The sequence below is a fragment of the Gossypium arboreum genome, chromosome 12, assembly GCF_025698485.1.
Source record: "Gossypium arboreum isolate Shixiya-1 chromosome 12, ASM2569848v2, whole genome shotgun sequence".
NCBI lineage: Eukaryota > Viridiplantae > Streptophyta > Magnoliopsida > Malvales > Malvaceae > Gossypium > Gossypium arboreum.
Genome location: NC_069081.1, coordinates 47,312,566 through 47,330,519, shown reverse-complemented (window position 1 = coordinate 47,330,519; position 17,954 = coordinate 47,312,566). Strand labels below are relative to the sequence as shown.

The 17,954-nt window shown below is 32.0% G+C and overlaps 1 protein-coding gene across 1 annotated transcript; it reads right to left on the bottom strand.

Moving 5' to 3' along the window:
* Window positions 1-5,287: 5,287 nt before the first annotated feature.
* LOC108460938 (uncharacterized) lies at window positions 5,288-10,377 on the bottom strand. The gene is made up of 3 exons (XM_017760648.2): window positions 9,858-10,377; window positions 8,711-9,296; window positions 5,288-6,419 (listed from the first exon to the last, which is right to left on the bottom strand). Exons 2-3 carry the CDS (start codon window positions 9,263-9,265, stop codon window positions 5,568-5,570), a joined length of 1,407 nt encoding a protein of 468 aa, XP_017616137.1. The 5' UTR covers window positions 9,266-9,296; window positions 9,858-10,377; the 3' UTR covers window positions 5,288-5,567.
* Window positions 10,378-17,954: the final 7,577 nt, after the last annotated feature.

Sequence of the window (17,954 nt, the reverse complement as noted above, 5' to 3'; positions counted from 1 at the left end):
GGCAACTTAGTCATAAGAGGGAAAATGGTATGACTGTTTCGTTGAATACAGGTTCTCTTTTGGATGCAGGTTTGAAAAGTTAGGACACTATGTTCGTGAAAATCAAACCCGGGTTAGTTTTGATTTAGCAGTGCACAAGTCGAAGGCTAGAAGTCTTCCAGCTTCTAAGCATAGATTCGACTCAGTTAATTCCTTGCATAGTTCAAGATAGGTCAGTTACGGGCTTTGGCAAAGATGGTGTTGTAAGAATTCATGTCAATGTGGAGATTGTTAGAGTTGTATGACTCAAATTCTAAGAGATTGCTTGCAAGTCAAGTTAAACAAAATATATTTTCTTTCTATAAGATTAATATCTATTAGTATAATATATTTAGCATTTATTAGCATAGTTTATTTGACCTACTAATTTAGCCTGTAAATAGGTTCTTTTACAAGCTTAGAAAATACACCCATTAGAGATTAGAACTCATAACACATTTAGAGAATTTTGTGTTTATGTTTTGAGGGTTCTTTGTTTTTGGGTTTTTGGGGTTTAGTTTTTAAATCTATCTTTTGTACTTTTCATTCTTTTTCCATTATAGTAAAATTATCTTTGCTCGTGATTTTTTATCCTCTTTGGAGGGGTTTTTCCACGTTAATTTTGTGTGTTCAATTTCTCAATTTATTCCACTATTTTTTTTAGTTGTTGCTTAATCGGGTCAGTCCTATCATGAATGTACACGGGTGGTCCACTCGAGAACATAAAAATGGAAAGTGAAATCGAGCCCATGATTGTAGCAGTGGAGGTAACCTCCGATTTTGATTTTATTTAGTTGTGTCACTTGACACATCTCCCAGTACAATGTCGCCAACATGGTAGACCCCCAGTTGAGTTCGGCAGTTGCTTTAAAATCGATGAGTTTCAGTAGTCACCTCAAACGTACGAGGTTTCGTGAGTTGTCCAGTATCAAATAACTTTCGAGGATCTAAAGGATGAACGCCCGAGCATATCGTACTCTTTTTACTTTAGTCGAATCATCCCTTAGCACTGGGAATGTCTCTTGTAACCAGCCCATATTGATCTGACCTCCATAAATAATATTTGAAATCGCACCCAAAAGATCGTAACATACAGCTTCCCAATCAGCAGATTGAGCGGACCCGGTGAGTACGGATCCATCCACTGGTAACCCCAACTGTAATTGTACATCCTCCAAAGTGATGTTACACTCTCCACATGGAAGATGAAATGTGTGTGTCTTGGGTCTCCACCTCTCCACAAACGCACTGATGAGTTTCAGGTCCAACTTGCACCCCTAACCTACATTAGCCACATGCCAAAAACCCACTTCCCTCAAGTAATTTTCAATCAATGGTGATAGATGACCAGGTAAATTACGAATAAAACATTGTAACACTCAATTTACCGGCTATTATAAAAAGAATTATTAAAAAATTTAATTAAATTATAAAATTAAATGATATTAAAAAAATAAAATTAACCCTTACCATTTGCATTTGGTCAACGGAGATATGTTTATCATCGAGACGAATTAATTGTCGGACCATTGCTAACACGGTCAAATTTTTTAGAAATTATAAAAAAATAATACTAATTCAGACAAAAATAAAAAATTTAGAGAGCTTTGAAAGCTTTTTTGAAATATTTAGAGAGAAATTTGGAAGAATAATAAAATTGGTGTGAAAAAAATGGGTTGGGGGATTTTATACTCGTTTTTTCCTGGCCGTTAGACCCAACAGTCAGATTTTTAAACGACCATTGGAGGTGACCATTGGGGGATTACACGGCCAAAAGTGTGTCCTCATCAGCACTTTTTACTAAAACACGTCCACATCAGCAAGCTTTTACTTGACACAAGGAAAAAAGCGCTGACATGGAAGCATTTTTCTGGGTTTTCCCTGAAAACGTGTCCATGTCAATGCATTTTTGGGTTTTCAGTCCATATCTATTATTATTTTTTGAAACGGCCTATTTTCATAAATAATTTCGAAAATGGGCCTTTATTAATACTCAATCCCTTATTATATAGAGGTGTGCATGGGCCGGGTCTTACTTCATGGTTTACTTGCTGAGCACGCCCTCATCAACCTAATTATCTTGGCATGTCCTTATAACCCCCCTATCTTCCTACCTACATGTTTCCTTTTCCTTCATATTATATAATAATGGGCCTAAAATTTTGTCCAAGCCCGACCCGAATAAAAATATTAAAACCCGGCCCTACCAACCACCATATTAATTTTTATATTATTTTTATATAATTTTAAAATATATATAAACTATCAAAATACTAAAAACATCAAAATAAATATTTCTCAACATATGAAAATAAATTTTAAAAAATATGTATACTTAAATAACACTAAAATAGATGCAACTTAACAAGAAAATGGTTCTAAAATAATAACAAAATTAACAAATGTGTTTAAAATAATAAAAAATTAACAATAAAATAAATTTTATACAATATCCAAACAATAACAACAAAATAGTAGCAATATAATAGTAAAATAGGGAGAAAATAGGAGAAAACAATAAGGAAATAATATTAAAAATATATTTTTGTCATGTAGTGAATTCGGGCCGGGCCTGGCTCGGGCCAAAAATACCTTACCCGAGGCCCGGCCCGTTTTTTAAACGGGTCTAAATTTTTCCCCGAGCCAATTTCTCGGGCCTATATTTTTGCCCAAACCCTCCCAAATTTTGAGCGGGCCTTCGGGCTGGGCCGGATGGCCCCGCCATGCACACCTCTATTATTATATACTAACAATTCCTTTATTAATGAATAATTATATGACCTCACTCTTTTGGACCATTTGTTTTCATTAAAAAATACTTGTAATGGAGTTAATTATAATTTAGACTATTCCAACCATAATTATTAAAAATAATAATATTTGAATTTGAATTTAATTATAAATATGTAAATATTTTCTTAAATCTGTATAACTCTATATGTTGACACATGGCAAACTATTGTGATCATTTTCTTTTCTTTTCTTATATTTTATAAAAATGGTTAAATTTCAATTTTGGCCCTTTTAACATGTTTAAATTTGATATTTAATCTCTATCCTTTAATTTGTAACTTAATTTTTATCTATATTTTATAATATTATTAATTAATCCAAATAGTTAATGTTGTTAACTTTTCGATTAAAATGTTACATGATTATATATAATTTGAAAACGGATTTTAAATCTAAAGAATAGAAGAGCTAAAATTCTTGAAAGTAAAAGTAAAAATATTAAATTTTAAATGTACAAAGTGTATAAGAATTTAAAATATATTTGAATCTTTAAATTTTATTGTATAATTTGACACAAATAAATGATCAACCTGATACGAAGCGTGATTAGATAAGGGATTTAGAGGAGTTTCATCTTTATCAAAGTTCAAAATTCTAAAAATGAATTTACTGGTTTGAATAAAAATATTGAAGAATTTCAAAAGTTGAGTGTAAGCTCAAGAGGAAATCTCAATAACTTAATTTCCTTTTTAAAGTTCCACTTAAAGAGTTGATTTTTAAAAATTCTCCGTAATTTTGTTCATTTAAACACAGTCCCACTCTAATATAAAAATTTAAATTTCAAAAATTATTTTTATTTAATTCTAATATAAAATCTTAATATTTTATTTTACTAAAAATATTTATATTTTTTACAGATCTAATGATACCTATATTCAACATTTTTATATTATTTATTTTAAAATAATTATTTCTTAATTTGTAAAATTATGATAACTTGAATTTTCCTTTACATAGTTATTTAAACCAAATAAAAAATTAAAATAGTAGCATTTTAAAATTCTATAAAATGTTAAAAGTTTTCATCTAAACACCTATGTCGAACCATGCTAGTTTCAATAAAAACAAGGACATTCAAATTAGTCCAGACTCGACTGAGTGGATTTGAATAAAATAAGTTATGTTTATATAATTAGGTTAGAAATATTCTGTCTGTAGAAATATTTACAAAAATAAATGGAGCTATTTGCAACCAGCAAGCTTAACTTCAAAAAACTTTTTCAGAATACTTTCTACAAGCTTATGTTTTCACAAACGATTTAAATGAAAAATTTCCTATTATAAAGTTTAGACTTGATCATGAACCATTTGATATAAGCAGTATTGAATGGATTTTGTTAAAGAAATAACAGTTCAAAATTTTTCTTTCCATTTATTAGAAGATTTTTCTGCATTTATTAAAACTATATTATTACATACGATATATTAAGATAATATTTATTATTATTTTCATCTTGAAATCAAGCAATCTTATTGGTATAGCTGAAAAAGAAAATTTTTATCAGCGATATCAAATTTAAATCATTAAAAAAATGATTAGAGGTTGTAACCTTTCAGCAGCTAAAGAGGAGAAAGAACACTTGACAAAAAAATATTGCCAAGTATTATCAAATTCAAGCAGGAATAGATTGAATGACCAAAGCCCAATATTTACTTCAGCAAAAAACTTATAGCCTCTGAACTGATGAAAGAAGAATATTAACATATGATACTGGAGTCGGATACACTCATGATGATAGAAATAAAAAATCAGTTCAACTATTAAAAAAGATAGCTGATATGAAGATTGATAATTTTCCATCACATAATAGAAGAAATCAAGAATACGTGGAAAAATTAGAACTCACCAAGACTATCAATTGATTCATTACATCTAGATGAAATTAAAGAAATGAATTTAGATAATATTCATGAAGGATAAAAGCCAATTGGAAGAAATCAATAAAAATATGAAGGAAAGCAACATCAATGTCTAGACAAAAAATAAAGCAACTTGAAAACCAACATCCAAGTTCAAACAAAAAAAGAAACAACTTGGGAAAGCAACAATTTGGGAAAGCAACATCCAAGTTTAAACAAAAAAAGAAACAACCTGAAAACAACTATGTCATGACTAAAATCATCAAATCAATGATGAGACATCATCCTTATCAGAAAAACTGTGCAAGATTCAAAGAAAATTAAATAGAATTCAAAAATTCTCTTATAAATAGAGATGAAAGAAGCCTAAGGAAGGCATTGAAAATAGTTAGAAAAACCTTTCTCCATCCACTTCTCATCCATCATCTCTCTTAATATCTACTTTTATCCACCATCCTCTCTTTCTTTGTAAAAAAACCTTTTCCTTACTACCAGTTTTATTTTGTAAATTTGTAATATTATCTACTGTCTCCCGTATCCCTTTCAGCCCAACATTAGCCTTCTATTTCATTCTGTGATGAGAAAAATGGCATGAGATTGAGCAACTGTGGGCAAATTATTTAGGAAAATGTTTCTCAAGTCTCAACCAAATAGTATATTTCTCTGTCAAAATCTACATTCCTCATAAGCTAATGTTACCTACATACAGAAGAAACTCTGTAAGTTCACTGGCAGTGCAAGATATCGAACATGTACATCAAATTATTGCGGTGCGTGGGCTCGGAAAAGGCTCGGCAAAATCATAGAGACAACCATGCGAACCAGTGAAAGAATAGGTGAAGAGCCTTAATATACAATACACTAAACCAAATATTTGGAAAGAAGAAAAATGAGAATCATTTTGTCACTCTCCAACTTGAGGGAAGTCTCCACTTCCGATGCCAATATATGGAAACCCTCGGCCATAGTGGAAATCCGAAATTGAACTCAAAAGGCCGATCAGCAGGGCCTCCAACTATTAAAGGTAACCATACATATCTCGAGTCACTTAAGTCAGCTGGATTCCACCGGTCTGCCATGAAAATATACGAACCTGGAATCCCAGGCAAAGGGATCACAAATGTACTCTGCGCGAAAAATGTTGCAAGTCGAAACATTTTGTTCCCTCCGATGCAGGGGTTTCCCATCGTCTCCCATGGTCCCATGATTGAGTCAGCTGCATGAGCAAGTGCTTCATTTGGTGCCCATCCAGTGCAACCAGAGGTGATCATGTAATAAGTCCCCCTGTACTTAAACAGAGCAGGGGCTTCTCTGTGCTGCCCGACAAGAATCCTTCGCATATCAGGCTTGACATCTAGATAATCCTTGGTTAGTGGTCCAATGTGAAGTTCACTATTTTCTTCGGATGAATATATTAGATATGCTACACCATCATCATCTTTGAAGACAGTCATGTCCCTGCTCTCGTATCCATGGGGTCTTTGGCTACCGAGATAATCAAAAGGACCTGTTGGGTAATCACTAACAGCAATACCAACAGCAGCTTTAGTATAGTTGGCGTCATCAATATGCATCCACATTACGTATTTTCCTGTGTTCTCATTGTAGATAACTTTTGGCCGCTCCAACACATTTGATTTGTGTAAATCATGGGTTTCATTCAACTCTTCTGCAGTCAACACGATGCCCTCATTTTTCCATGTCCACAAATCCTTGGAAGAATAGCAACCAACTCCTATGATGTCAACCTGATTACAAGACAACCAAACTATTCAACGAAAACCTCTTAAAACTAAAGAATTAGATATGCAAAATATAGGTTCAGAAGTCATCTTGAAGTTAATGATGCTTAGAGTGGGAGATGATTCTACAGGGAATAAATTGTAATTACATAGTATTTATCTTCCTTTGAGAATGAAGTAATGAAAGAAGAGGCTAAAAGATTTTTTATTTACTACCAGAATGGTCTGCTTAATCCAACGATAACGGAGCTCTATTTATATCTCTTTGAATAATAATTACCAAGAAGTTATACAAATTCCTGTAACAGAAACTACATCAATAGAGGCAACCTTAACAACAATGAAATGCTTCTCTTCTATTGTTCGAAAACAAGTTTATAAGGAACCTTACTAGTGCAGTAAAACCATGACATTCACATACTTATGTCTCCATCACTTGCGGCAGCTAGGCAAAATAAAATATGGAATATAATCTATCCAATTTCAATCACAAATCCTAATCTCAAGTGACCTCGACAATATTACGTATTTTTGTAACGCCATCGAAGGCATTGCACTTTTACGAAATGGAAATTAAACAAATATGAAGACATGGAAAAGGCGCTTCGTTGCCACTACGGTAAATAGGATAATATAACATGTGACCAAGTGTTTAGTCTGGATAAAAGCATTAATATTCCATATCATTACACCTATATAACCATCTTTTGACATATACACTGAAACCTTACGCATTCAGAAATTGCACAATGGGGTTGTTCTAGTATCACAAGCATCATGCAACTTAAAAAGTTAGTGATAGAGATGATAGCTCCATTAGCTACTCATAACTCAAGCTTATAGTTGAAACATATGTTTTTTTTCTTTAATAGGAAGAGAAAATTTTTTTGCATAAATCAACCGGAAAACATAAGAAGTCCAATGGAACCAAGATACTTGTTCGATCTACAAACTAAACCAACCAAGGAAGCCTAAAATCCAAACTAAGTCAAACTAATAATTCTGCAAGGATCTGATCAGTTTCCTGGTGCATAGGCAGGCATCTTGTATTAGGCTCAGAATTGAGCTTCTCCATTTCTAAACAAGTAAACTTTGCAGAGAAGATGAACTTCTCTGCATCCAAATTGTTGTTGCATTCCATGACAATAATTTGGACGTAACGTAAAGATTTGAACATGAAGTTTCAAAAGAAGGCAGGCATCTTGTATTACGCTCAGAATTGAGCTTCTCCATTTCTAAACAAGTAAACTTTGCAGAGAAGATGAACTTCTCTGCATCCAAATTGTTGTTGCATTCCATGACAATAATTTGGACGTGACATAAAGATTTGAACATGAAGTTTCAAAAGAAGGAATTAACAAAGCACCTACAAAATGTGTCCTTAGAGTCCATTGTATTTTGCATTTTGTACTAAAAATATGGGCTGTCTATTATAAGATACCAATAAGCATGAAACAATACCCCAAATACACTAATAATAATGTATATCATACGAAGAAAAACAGCTGAAACTTTGCTACTTGCATTCACTAGTTCCTTATATAGGAGTTTAGTACTTCTAAGAGAGGCTTTATACGAGTCACAACCAGGCCAATACGTCACACTTTAAGAGGCCCATATTGATGAATTTGTAAATCATTTAGCAATGGGGAACGGATGTCTATAATCCTTGTTTCACTCTTTTATCTCTATATCCTTATTCATTCATTTTTCTATTTATGTGATTCCCAGTTCCTTTTCAGAGTTTCTGCAACTAGATCGGTCTCATCTTCATCTAACTGATAAAACCCATAGTCCTCAAATACTATTCACCCTTAAATCCTCAAAACATTTTCCTCACCCACAAAGAAAAAAATCTACATCTTGGTTCTCTATTTCTGTGGACTTGCTCCAGTCATAGAAGGCAAGCAACATATTCTTCATTGACAGCAGAACCAGAATCCATAAACCTACGGCTTTTCCACCGTTCAACTCCTACACCTAAGGCCTTCTCTTCCAGACACAATATATATATTAAAACTCTAATTTATTAAGACTTAACTCGTAAAAATCACAAAAGTCCTATTTCTCAAATATGTCTGTTGTCGAAAAATAACAAACCAGCATTAGCTCCCCAGTCATAGTAAACCAAGCTAAGCAAATAATAGTACTGTGCTAGTTTAAGCAATAACCCTTGCTCAGGCAGAACTCATATGGGTGGTTCTTCAAGGAATATCAGTAACTTGGTCGATGCATAAGGGCTAGTTACAGCTTTGCTATATTGTAAATTAGATTGTGTATTCCAATTATAAACTTACTCGTGCTGCACCCTTTTTATGAGCATGGTAGGTGGGTCCATCTTTATACTCTCCATACCAATAGTATGTACTGGATCTTTCATCATATATCATGCCACCTCCATGAGCTTGAATAGGATTTCCTTCCGTATCCAACCATATTCTCGCTGGATAATAGTAGAAGCTATCATTTCCTGCATCCTTCAGTGGATCTATAGCAGTTTTCATATCTGGAAAGAATACATGCCGAATCTGGGAATTCTCATCAAGAAATTCATCAACCAGAGTGGTAGTTCGCTTGGGTCTCCGTTTTGCAGCACGTGGGGACCGTTTTCCCTTAGGAGGGGGGATTTGAATATTCTCCTCCTCCACTTGCTCAAGTTCCCGGACTAGTGGATGACGACTCATATGCAATTTGACATCTCCGCTGACAGTATTTCTGTGGCTAATAAGAGAGTAGATTTGAAGCATAAGAAGAAATCCCACCAAGCTCCACACAACGATAGAAATTGAACATCTGCTCCCTACATTGCAAGGGAAAGCTGTTGATTTCCTGTATTTGTTCCTCACCCGCATAATCTCTTCCTTTTCTATCTCCTTAATAATGCTGCAATTAAGAAAAAGCAACCTATAAAGATAAAAATAAAAATAAAAAGGACCGGCTATGAATCACAATCATGCTAATCTACTCTTCTCTCTCAATTTCATCAAGATTTAACTCCATCCACCAGGACTATATAGGCTGGCTAGATTTAGAATGAGAACCAATGGCAACCAAGTCCAGAACATAGTCAAAATGCACATTTTCATGATTATAATAGGCGACTATCAACTCCGAATCAGAAAAAAAAAAGGGACCATCTTGAAAGAACAAAATATGTGTAATTGAATTAAGTTTAATGTTTCCCTATACCTTAAGTTAAACACAACCTTTCATACTCCAATAACTAGAAAATAAACTGGAAATCAAGTATAGACAAACAACAAGTAGAAGTTTAGTATCAAAGCATACTATTTACATCGTTATTATCACCTCAAAAATCATCGAACTTCCAAATGATCATCTTTACAGTATAAAAATTAAAAGCCATACAGCAGATCCACAGACCACTAAAAAGATGAATTTAAAAGAAAACAATCGATACCCAGAGAAGGGGAAAAAACCAACCTGACAAAACTCTAGGAAAATTCACAGTCCAAGGGCATCTCTGCTTTACCCTTTCTTTAAAGTTCCAAACAAAAAATCAAGCAAATGATAGTCAGATTAAAGAAGAACAGAAGAGCCCAAAGAGAAACAGTTGCCAACAATCTTACTATAGACCCAGAGAGAAGGAAAAGAGCAAAAGAGGTAAAATTCGACAAGAAGAAAAAGACAAAGTGGGGAGAAGTTGGGTGGTAAGTGTCTGGTTTGTTTAAAATAAGATCCAAGTTTTTTATGAAGAAGACGGTGGTGACCTTTGAACAAAGAATTTTCCCCTTTTTTCTTTCTCTTTTTTTCTTTCTCCTTTTTCACTCAGCTCTATTAATGTTCTATCAACATTTTGTTTCTTTGTTCATATATCAGAGTTTTGGAACATGGACTTTTAAGTTTTAAGTTTAGAGGGTCAGATTTGTTGTCTTATTTTCTCTCTCTTTCTTATGTCTTTCCTTCTACACAATTCAACATTTATGTCATCATAGCTTTTGTAGAGTTTTTGTGTTAATACAATAAAAAATTTCTCATTTTATCATTTTATTTAATAAAAATATTTTTATAAATACTAATTTTAAATAATATCTTTCTGTAAAGTGAAATTTAATTTAAATACAATAAAAAATCTTATTCATTAAATTTTGAATAATTTAGGACTTTTCTAATATTTTAACTAACCAAGACTTCATCCATTTTGGGAAAGTTATAAAATGTTTTACATGTAAAGATTTGTTTAATTGATGCTTACAAACATTATTTAGCAATTAATTTAATTAACTTTAAAAATTATTAATTGTAATTTCTTCTTATAAGTATTTCCTTAACTGGTATTTATAATTATAGTTATATGAAGAAAAATATTTGTGGATGTGGATGTGTATGTAATTATTAAAAAGAGAATTTGTTGATATGTAATTGTAAAGAGGTGAATGTGTCGAATGGGATTAGAGCAGTTGAAGAGAATAATGAATTTAGAGGTGTCCAACTCCAACCCTTACTTTGAAAATAAATTAAATGATCAAAAAGGTTGGTTGAAATGTGGACTGCTCGACAGCCTAAGCCACTCCATAATATGCCATCTTATGGGAAGCTATATTATTAGTTAAAGTTATAATTTAGTCATTAAATTACTTAAAAAAATTTATTTTAATTGCTAAATTATTTAAAAATATATATTTAAGTTATTGGGTTAAAGTTTTTAAAAAAATTACCAACGAGCTACGAGTGATGATTCGATGATTGGTACGGTAGATTAGTACCCATCAACTAGTAGAATAACATACCTTAGTTCCAAATCAATCTAACAATTACCGTCGAAAATTGAAAAAAAATTTGTTTGAATTTTGGTTCGGAGATTCCTAATGTCTAAAGTTATTTCATGAAAAGAAAAAGTTGAACTTTAAAAGAGAAGTGAAAAGAAAATTTTTGGTACAAAGAAAGCCACGTAGTATTTATTTTAATAGTCCAGTGACTTAGATGAAATTTTTTGAATAATATGGTGACCAAATTATAACTTTTTTTGGTCAACTTATTAAAACGAAAATTTACCCATAATTTAATAATTGATAGTTTAATTTAGTCTAATATTATTTATGTGATGGTTTTTTTTATTTTCGAAAGGTAAAATATCTGAAAACATAAAAGAAAAAAAAACACAGAATTCAAAACAAACATAAAGATTTTCACGTTTCAAATTTATGTCACAACCATAAATCATGAAAGGAGAGGAGATCATAAATTCAAAGGTTTGTTCATCCACTAATATACATCTATGATATTTAGCATATTTTTCTAAAAAATTAATCTATTCAACTTGGATATTGATAAAGCTCCTAGTATATGATTCCCTCCCTCTTTGGAGATGAATGATATATATAAATAATAAATCCCCTAATAAGTTGATTAAGTCTTTTGGAATTTGCAAAACAGAACAAAGCTGTCTAGTTAAAATGTTAGTGCAGATTACCACAATTATTTGTAAAGATTTATTTCATTAAATTATTTTTTTAGGAAAGTTAAATTATTACTTTAAACGTTTTATTTGAAAAAGGTTAGGTATCACATGCTAGTTACATTAAAATATTACAAATCATTGATTGAGTAATCAAACAACCATTATCATCATTGATTTAGTCACAAAATTAGTTCTAATGAAATTTTAAACCAAGCACTTGATTATTAGGAAACTGTCTATTGACAAAGTTTCATTGGATGAAACATTGAGCTTTAGAACATACAACTTATAAACTTATAATCACACACTTATGATCGAATATAAAGCTTAGTTCAATTGATTAATATAATCATCGCATTCAACAACTTTAGAGTTTCAATTTAGGCATTTGTATCCTTTTCATCTATTTGGTTATCCTTGAATTGCAACCCTCTTGGGAAAAAAAAAACAAATAATTATTCACTTAGTAGTCACCTTTGTTTATGTTTTATGATGGTCAGCCATGTCTTAGATAATGAAAGTAGCCTTCAGCATCTTTTTTGAAGTTACAAGAAAATTTAATTGATCTGAATTTGGACAACCTAGCTAGCTAAGATACAAGTGTTTCACCGAACATTTTGCTATTATAATGAAGAGTTTGACTTGCTTGGTATTAGGGGAAGATAAGATTGAACATCAATAAAAGGATCATACCCTTTTCTTGACAAGCTTTTAAACTCTAAAAACATCATGTAAATCAAAAGAGATATGATTTCTTGAATGGCATGCATTAATGCAGGAAAATTTTAAGGTGTGTTTGAACTCTAAAGAATAATTAGATGAAAGTATAACTACTAAAATAGTAATGTAACATCCTGATTTTGGGCTTAGTCGGAACAGTGATTTCAGGATCACAAATTCGACGAGGAAAATTTTATTTTTATTATATTTTTATGGTCTACGATTTCACGGAATGATTTAGTGAAAATTTCGTTCAAAAATTTCGACGTTTGGGCACTCAATTTGGTCAAAAGGACTAAATTGTAAAAAGTGCAAAATTTTAGTGAAGAAAGGTCAAAGCTGTTAAACAGCAAAATAGGGGAGATTTTGAATAATAAACTGTACTTATTGGCTGGACTAAAAATTCTGAAAATTTTATGGTGGAAAGATATATGAGTCTAGTTTTTCGTAAAATTTACGGATCTTAATTTGGAGTTCCGTAACTCTAAATATAAATGATTTAGTGACTATTACTCAAGAAAACAGCTTAACCATAACATGTGTAAATGTACAAATGAGTTAGTTTTATTGTGGGAAGCATGTTAGTAAATTGCTTATTATTATTTCATGTGAGCTTACTAAGCATAAAGCTTACCCCCCCTCCTTTCCATTTCTTTTAGTGTTGTCGAGTTAGCTCGGGGTTGGAGACCGTCGGAGGCAAGATCACACTATCAAGCCAACACCTTGACAGATAAACACATATGCTAGATTTATCAAGTGAGTGTCATGTATAGGGACCTAATTTTATAACATGTGTTATTATTATTTGGCCAAATATATTGGTCTTTAGTGAACTAATGATTCTGACTTATAAATCTAGCTATTTATGTTATGTTTGATATTGGTGATGTGCATATGTTTGGTTGTCATGCATGGTTGGTAATAAGTTGTTTAAGTTGTTTAATTGATGAATTAAGTTTAGTAACACTTCGTGCTTGACTCCGGTGATGGTCTCGGGTATGGGGGTGTTACATTTAGTGGTATCAGAGCTATGGTTTAGTCGGTTCTCAGACTAATCTAGCATGTGAAAAAGTCCAACTATACATGTCACCAATCCGTGATAGTGTGATGTCTCCCGACGCGTATGAGAGCCACTTTATTTAGACAAAGGTACTCTCCAACCGAGCTACACAGAGCATGTTGAATGTGATGCTAAAATATTCGAGTAAAGTATAGTCATGACGAACTGAAACTTGGAAAGGTACGAATGAGGATTCATGAAATGTGTACATGGTGAAATGAGTTTATCCATGATTAATAGATAATTCCATGATGTATATGATCGATTTATTTGAACAAATGCATGTGTTTGAGTAACTTATCAAAAATATTGATAAGATGAATATTCATGTATATTGGTTGGGATGATTATGATTGGTAAGCTCGTATAACTTGAGTAAATGTATTAAATTGCTTGGATTGATATATATATAATTGAATGATATGTATATGATGATGTGTAAGATAAAAGTTTAGACTGTGATATACTTATCCATGTTTGTTTGGCCCTTATATGATATTATGTGCTTGACTTGTCTGATTTAATGAATGAATAAGTAATATTATCTAGGAAACATTGAAATACATGTATAAGTACACTTGTTTAAATGAGATAACTAAAAAGTGAGTAAAAATCAATATGAATTTTAATTCCTTGAAATGAATGACATGATTGAAATATGATTGCTATGATGAAAACTGTGTTACATTTGTATATGAGAGTTGAGTTAGAGGCCCTACGACCCTTCCCCCCTTACCAAAGTGGTGTTTTATAAGGGAAATTCCTGAGATTTATGTTGAATGAGTTTCCAGGTGAGAAACTAAAGAGTTCAATGATGGAATGGTTATAAGTATGATTAGAGATTGAGAATGGGTTGATAAGTATAGACATGAGCTAGAAAGATATCGAATTGACCGAAAGATTGTTTAATTTTCGCAACATCGCAGTTAGCAGAAAAGTTAATTTTGGTAAAACGATCTATCCTGGTATGATGTCGAGAAATGTATTGATTGAAATTCCCTCATGAACTGGTTTTCTTAGTGAGGGAATATTATGGAATTTGGGATGGTAGAAATAGTTAAAGGAATAATGTTCGAAATAAGGAAATGTTCCCTGATCTTAACTTTAGATGAATGTGTTGTTAGTCTAATTGAATTATAATCTACATGGTTCTATTTTTCTCTGGTATTTTGTTATATTCCGCCTGTTGGGAATCAATGAGAAATTGTGTATGGTGCCATGATTCTATTTCTACCGATCATTGCTCTGATTGATTTTATATATATATGAGAAGCATATAGTTCCAGTTGTATTTGTTGTCAGTGGTTTGGAAAGACGTTATTCTGGATTTCTTTTCTTTGAAAAAAAAAACCATTGGGGACTTTCATATTTTTATGAGTCTGGTTCTCGGTCTTCGATGCAATCTTTGTAAATTGGATTCTCGTATCATGGATTTCTTTATCTTGGATTTCTTTATTCTTGGCTTCTCTGTTTGATTTCTCTATCTTGGTTTTTCTGGATATTTTATCTTGTAACTTGTTGATCATGGCTTGCATTTAGAGCATGACCTTCAGCTTGTGATTGATGTATATAAAGAACAAATATGACTATACCTCTGAATTGATCCTGATAATGTGGTGAATTTTCAAGTCCCAATGTGTATGGTGAATTTCCTTTTTCAAGTGAGTTAATCAGAGGTAATGTATTCAGTTGAGGTATCAGTATTACTTATGCTAATGCATTGGTTATGGTCTTTGATTAGCATGATGAGTGAATTTGGAATGATGTATGTTGAACCATTCTGTTGATTAGAAGAGAGAATTTCTTGAAATATCAATTACGGATGAATAAGGTCGACTTGATTGTTCAATCTGTATAGAGTATATGTCTAGAACTTAATGAGATGTGCATACTTGAGAATAAGAAGATCGATATTGGTAATATGAAGATAATCTGGTATAAAAAAATCTTTGAAACGATCATTGTTTATCTTTGAGTACAAATTCTTGAAATGTTGAAAGTTTAAAGATGTATAGCAAGAATCATCAGAATTATTTTTGCCGTCTGGGAATTAGAATGGAAATAGAAAAGGTTAATATGGATTTTCTTGTCTGAGTCGTTCCTGTCCTTGAAAGAGGAAAGTAATATGTAGTTTTGTTAAACGTTATGAGATATGCAAATTATGTTGGTATACCCAAATGTCTACTCACCAGATTTATAGGATTTCATGTCTTTATGAATGTTAGATATCATGGAATTTTAATCTCCACTAATTGGATTGAGATCCGAGTTTCATATCATGATTTCTTTGGAAAGCCAGAAGAGGCTTGAAATAAAAAGTAACTGAGGGTTGAATTGACAAAAATTTAGACTGTGTGAAATTATAAAGAGTATGAGGCCGAGATGAATTGACTAGTTTTGCTATTTGAATCCGAAAAGATTCTGGTGCGAATGTATATGTAACATAATGGTATGGATCGGACTTTTGAGTACATAAGCTTTTTAGTAGAGATTAAGTTTCAGAAAAAGTATTGTAAAGTGAATACCACTTACGACTTTTGTTTGTAAAATTTAAAGAGAGAGGTAGTAAAAGTTTAGCCTGAGTGAAAGTTCTTTAACATCGATTATAGGATTGAGGAATCCAATTGAAAAAAACAAAACCATTTTTTTTGGTAAGATTTTCGGGGATGAAAATCCCTATATGGGGGAGAAATGTAACATCCTGATTTTGGGCTTAGTCGGAACAGTAGTTTCAGGACCACAAATTCGACGAGGAAAATTTTATTTTTATTATATTTTTATGGTCTACGATTTCACGAAATGATTTTGTGAAAATTTCGTTTAAAAATTTCGACGTTTGGGCACTTAATTTGGTCAAAAGGACTAAATTGTAAAAAGTGCAAAAGTTGAGTTTTACATGTTAGAAGTGTTTAATTGTTATGAGTTTTTAAATAAAAGGTCCTTAAATGGTAATTAGACCATTTTGAAGTTTATGGACAAAAATTGGACATGGATGGAATTTTTTTTGAAAGTTTAGTAGTAAGGGCATTTTGGTCATTTGTATATTAAATGAAATAAAATGGGAAAAATAACACAAAATGGTCATCTTCTCTATATGGAGGTCGAAATTAGCATGGGGGAAGCCATTTCTAGGGTTTTCAAGCTTTCAAATCTCAATAGTAAGTCCGTTCTAGCCCCGTTTTTCAAGTTCTTTACGTTTTTGGAACCCCGGTAACTTGATTAAGCTTATGCTAGCAATAATTCAACCTACGGTTCATATTTGGAAAAATACCCATAAGTGAAATTTGTGTATGTTGGTGTTTTATGATAGAATATGAGGTTTTAAATTATGTTAGACAACTTGTGCTACTCGGTTTTAAGTGAAAACGAGTAAAAGGGGTTAATCGGTAAAAATACCTAATAGTTATAAGTACATGTTAGAGTGAGAATTTGATGTTATCATAGAAGGGAAAAATGATCAGCATGTCATAAAACATAAGAATAAGGGATGAAGTTTAATTCCCGAGCCTAGGGGCAAAAGTGTAATTATGCAAAAGTTTAGGGGCAAAATGGTAATTTTTCCAAAGTTCGTATTAAAGTCTGTTTTGGTGAATGTATGTATTAAATAAATTAATTTGGTATTATAGATCAAGAGAAAGAGATTCAAGTCGTGATCGAGGGAAAAACAAAGTTTACAAGGAATAGGCTCGATTGCTAATATTTTGTATCGAGGTAAGTTCGTATGATAATAATAATGCAATGTTATGTTTGAATTATATTTCTTACTATTATTGCATATATTGTATGATTTAATATATTGGAAAAGTTGATGGAATGGTGTTTATGATGTGGAAATATGACATGAAAGAATGTTACATGAAGTGCAAGAAAATGATGATACATGACAAGTGATATATGAAATATGTGATTTATGTTATGTAAATTCTTAAAAGCTGATTTTCTATTTGAGTTGTGTCTTATTATACTATGAATGGACAATTGGTACTATGGATAGTGAGATCGATACTTCGAGTAAGTTCGTATATAAATAATCTATCGATTCTTTTTATGTTAATATATTTTGATATCATATGAAATGTGGCTGCCTATCAAATGATTATTTGATGTAAATTATGAATTTAAATTGATTACGGACAATTTAGTAAAATGTTGAAAAGTGAGGAATTTCCCAGTTGAACCTTTGGAATAGAAACGATACCAATGAGCTATTGTGAGGTCACGTGTGTAGTACTAAGTGTAGGCTACTATGTGTACCAGATAATTGGTCGCATGTGTAGTACTAAGTGCAGGCTACTATGCGTACCTGAAAACTTCGATCACGTGTGTAGTACTAAGTGCG

Coding starts and splice junctions, on each gene's coding strand:
- LOC108460938 (XM_017760648.2), bottom strand. CDS start 9,265: ATGCGGGTGAGGAACAAATACAGGAAATCAACAGCTTTCCCTTGCAAT. Junction 6,420..8,710: donor ATAAAAAGGGTGCAGCACGA/GTAAGTTTATAA, acceptor TCTTGTAATCAG/GTTGACATCATAGGAGTTGG.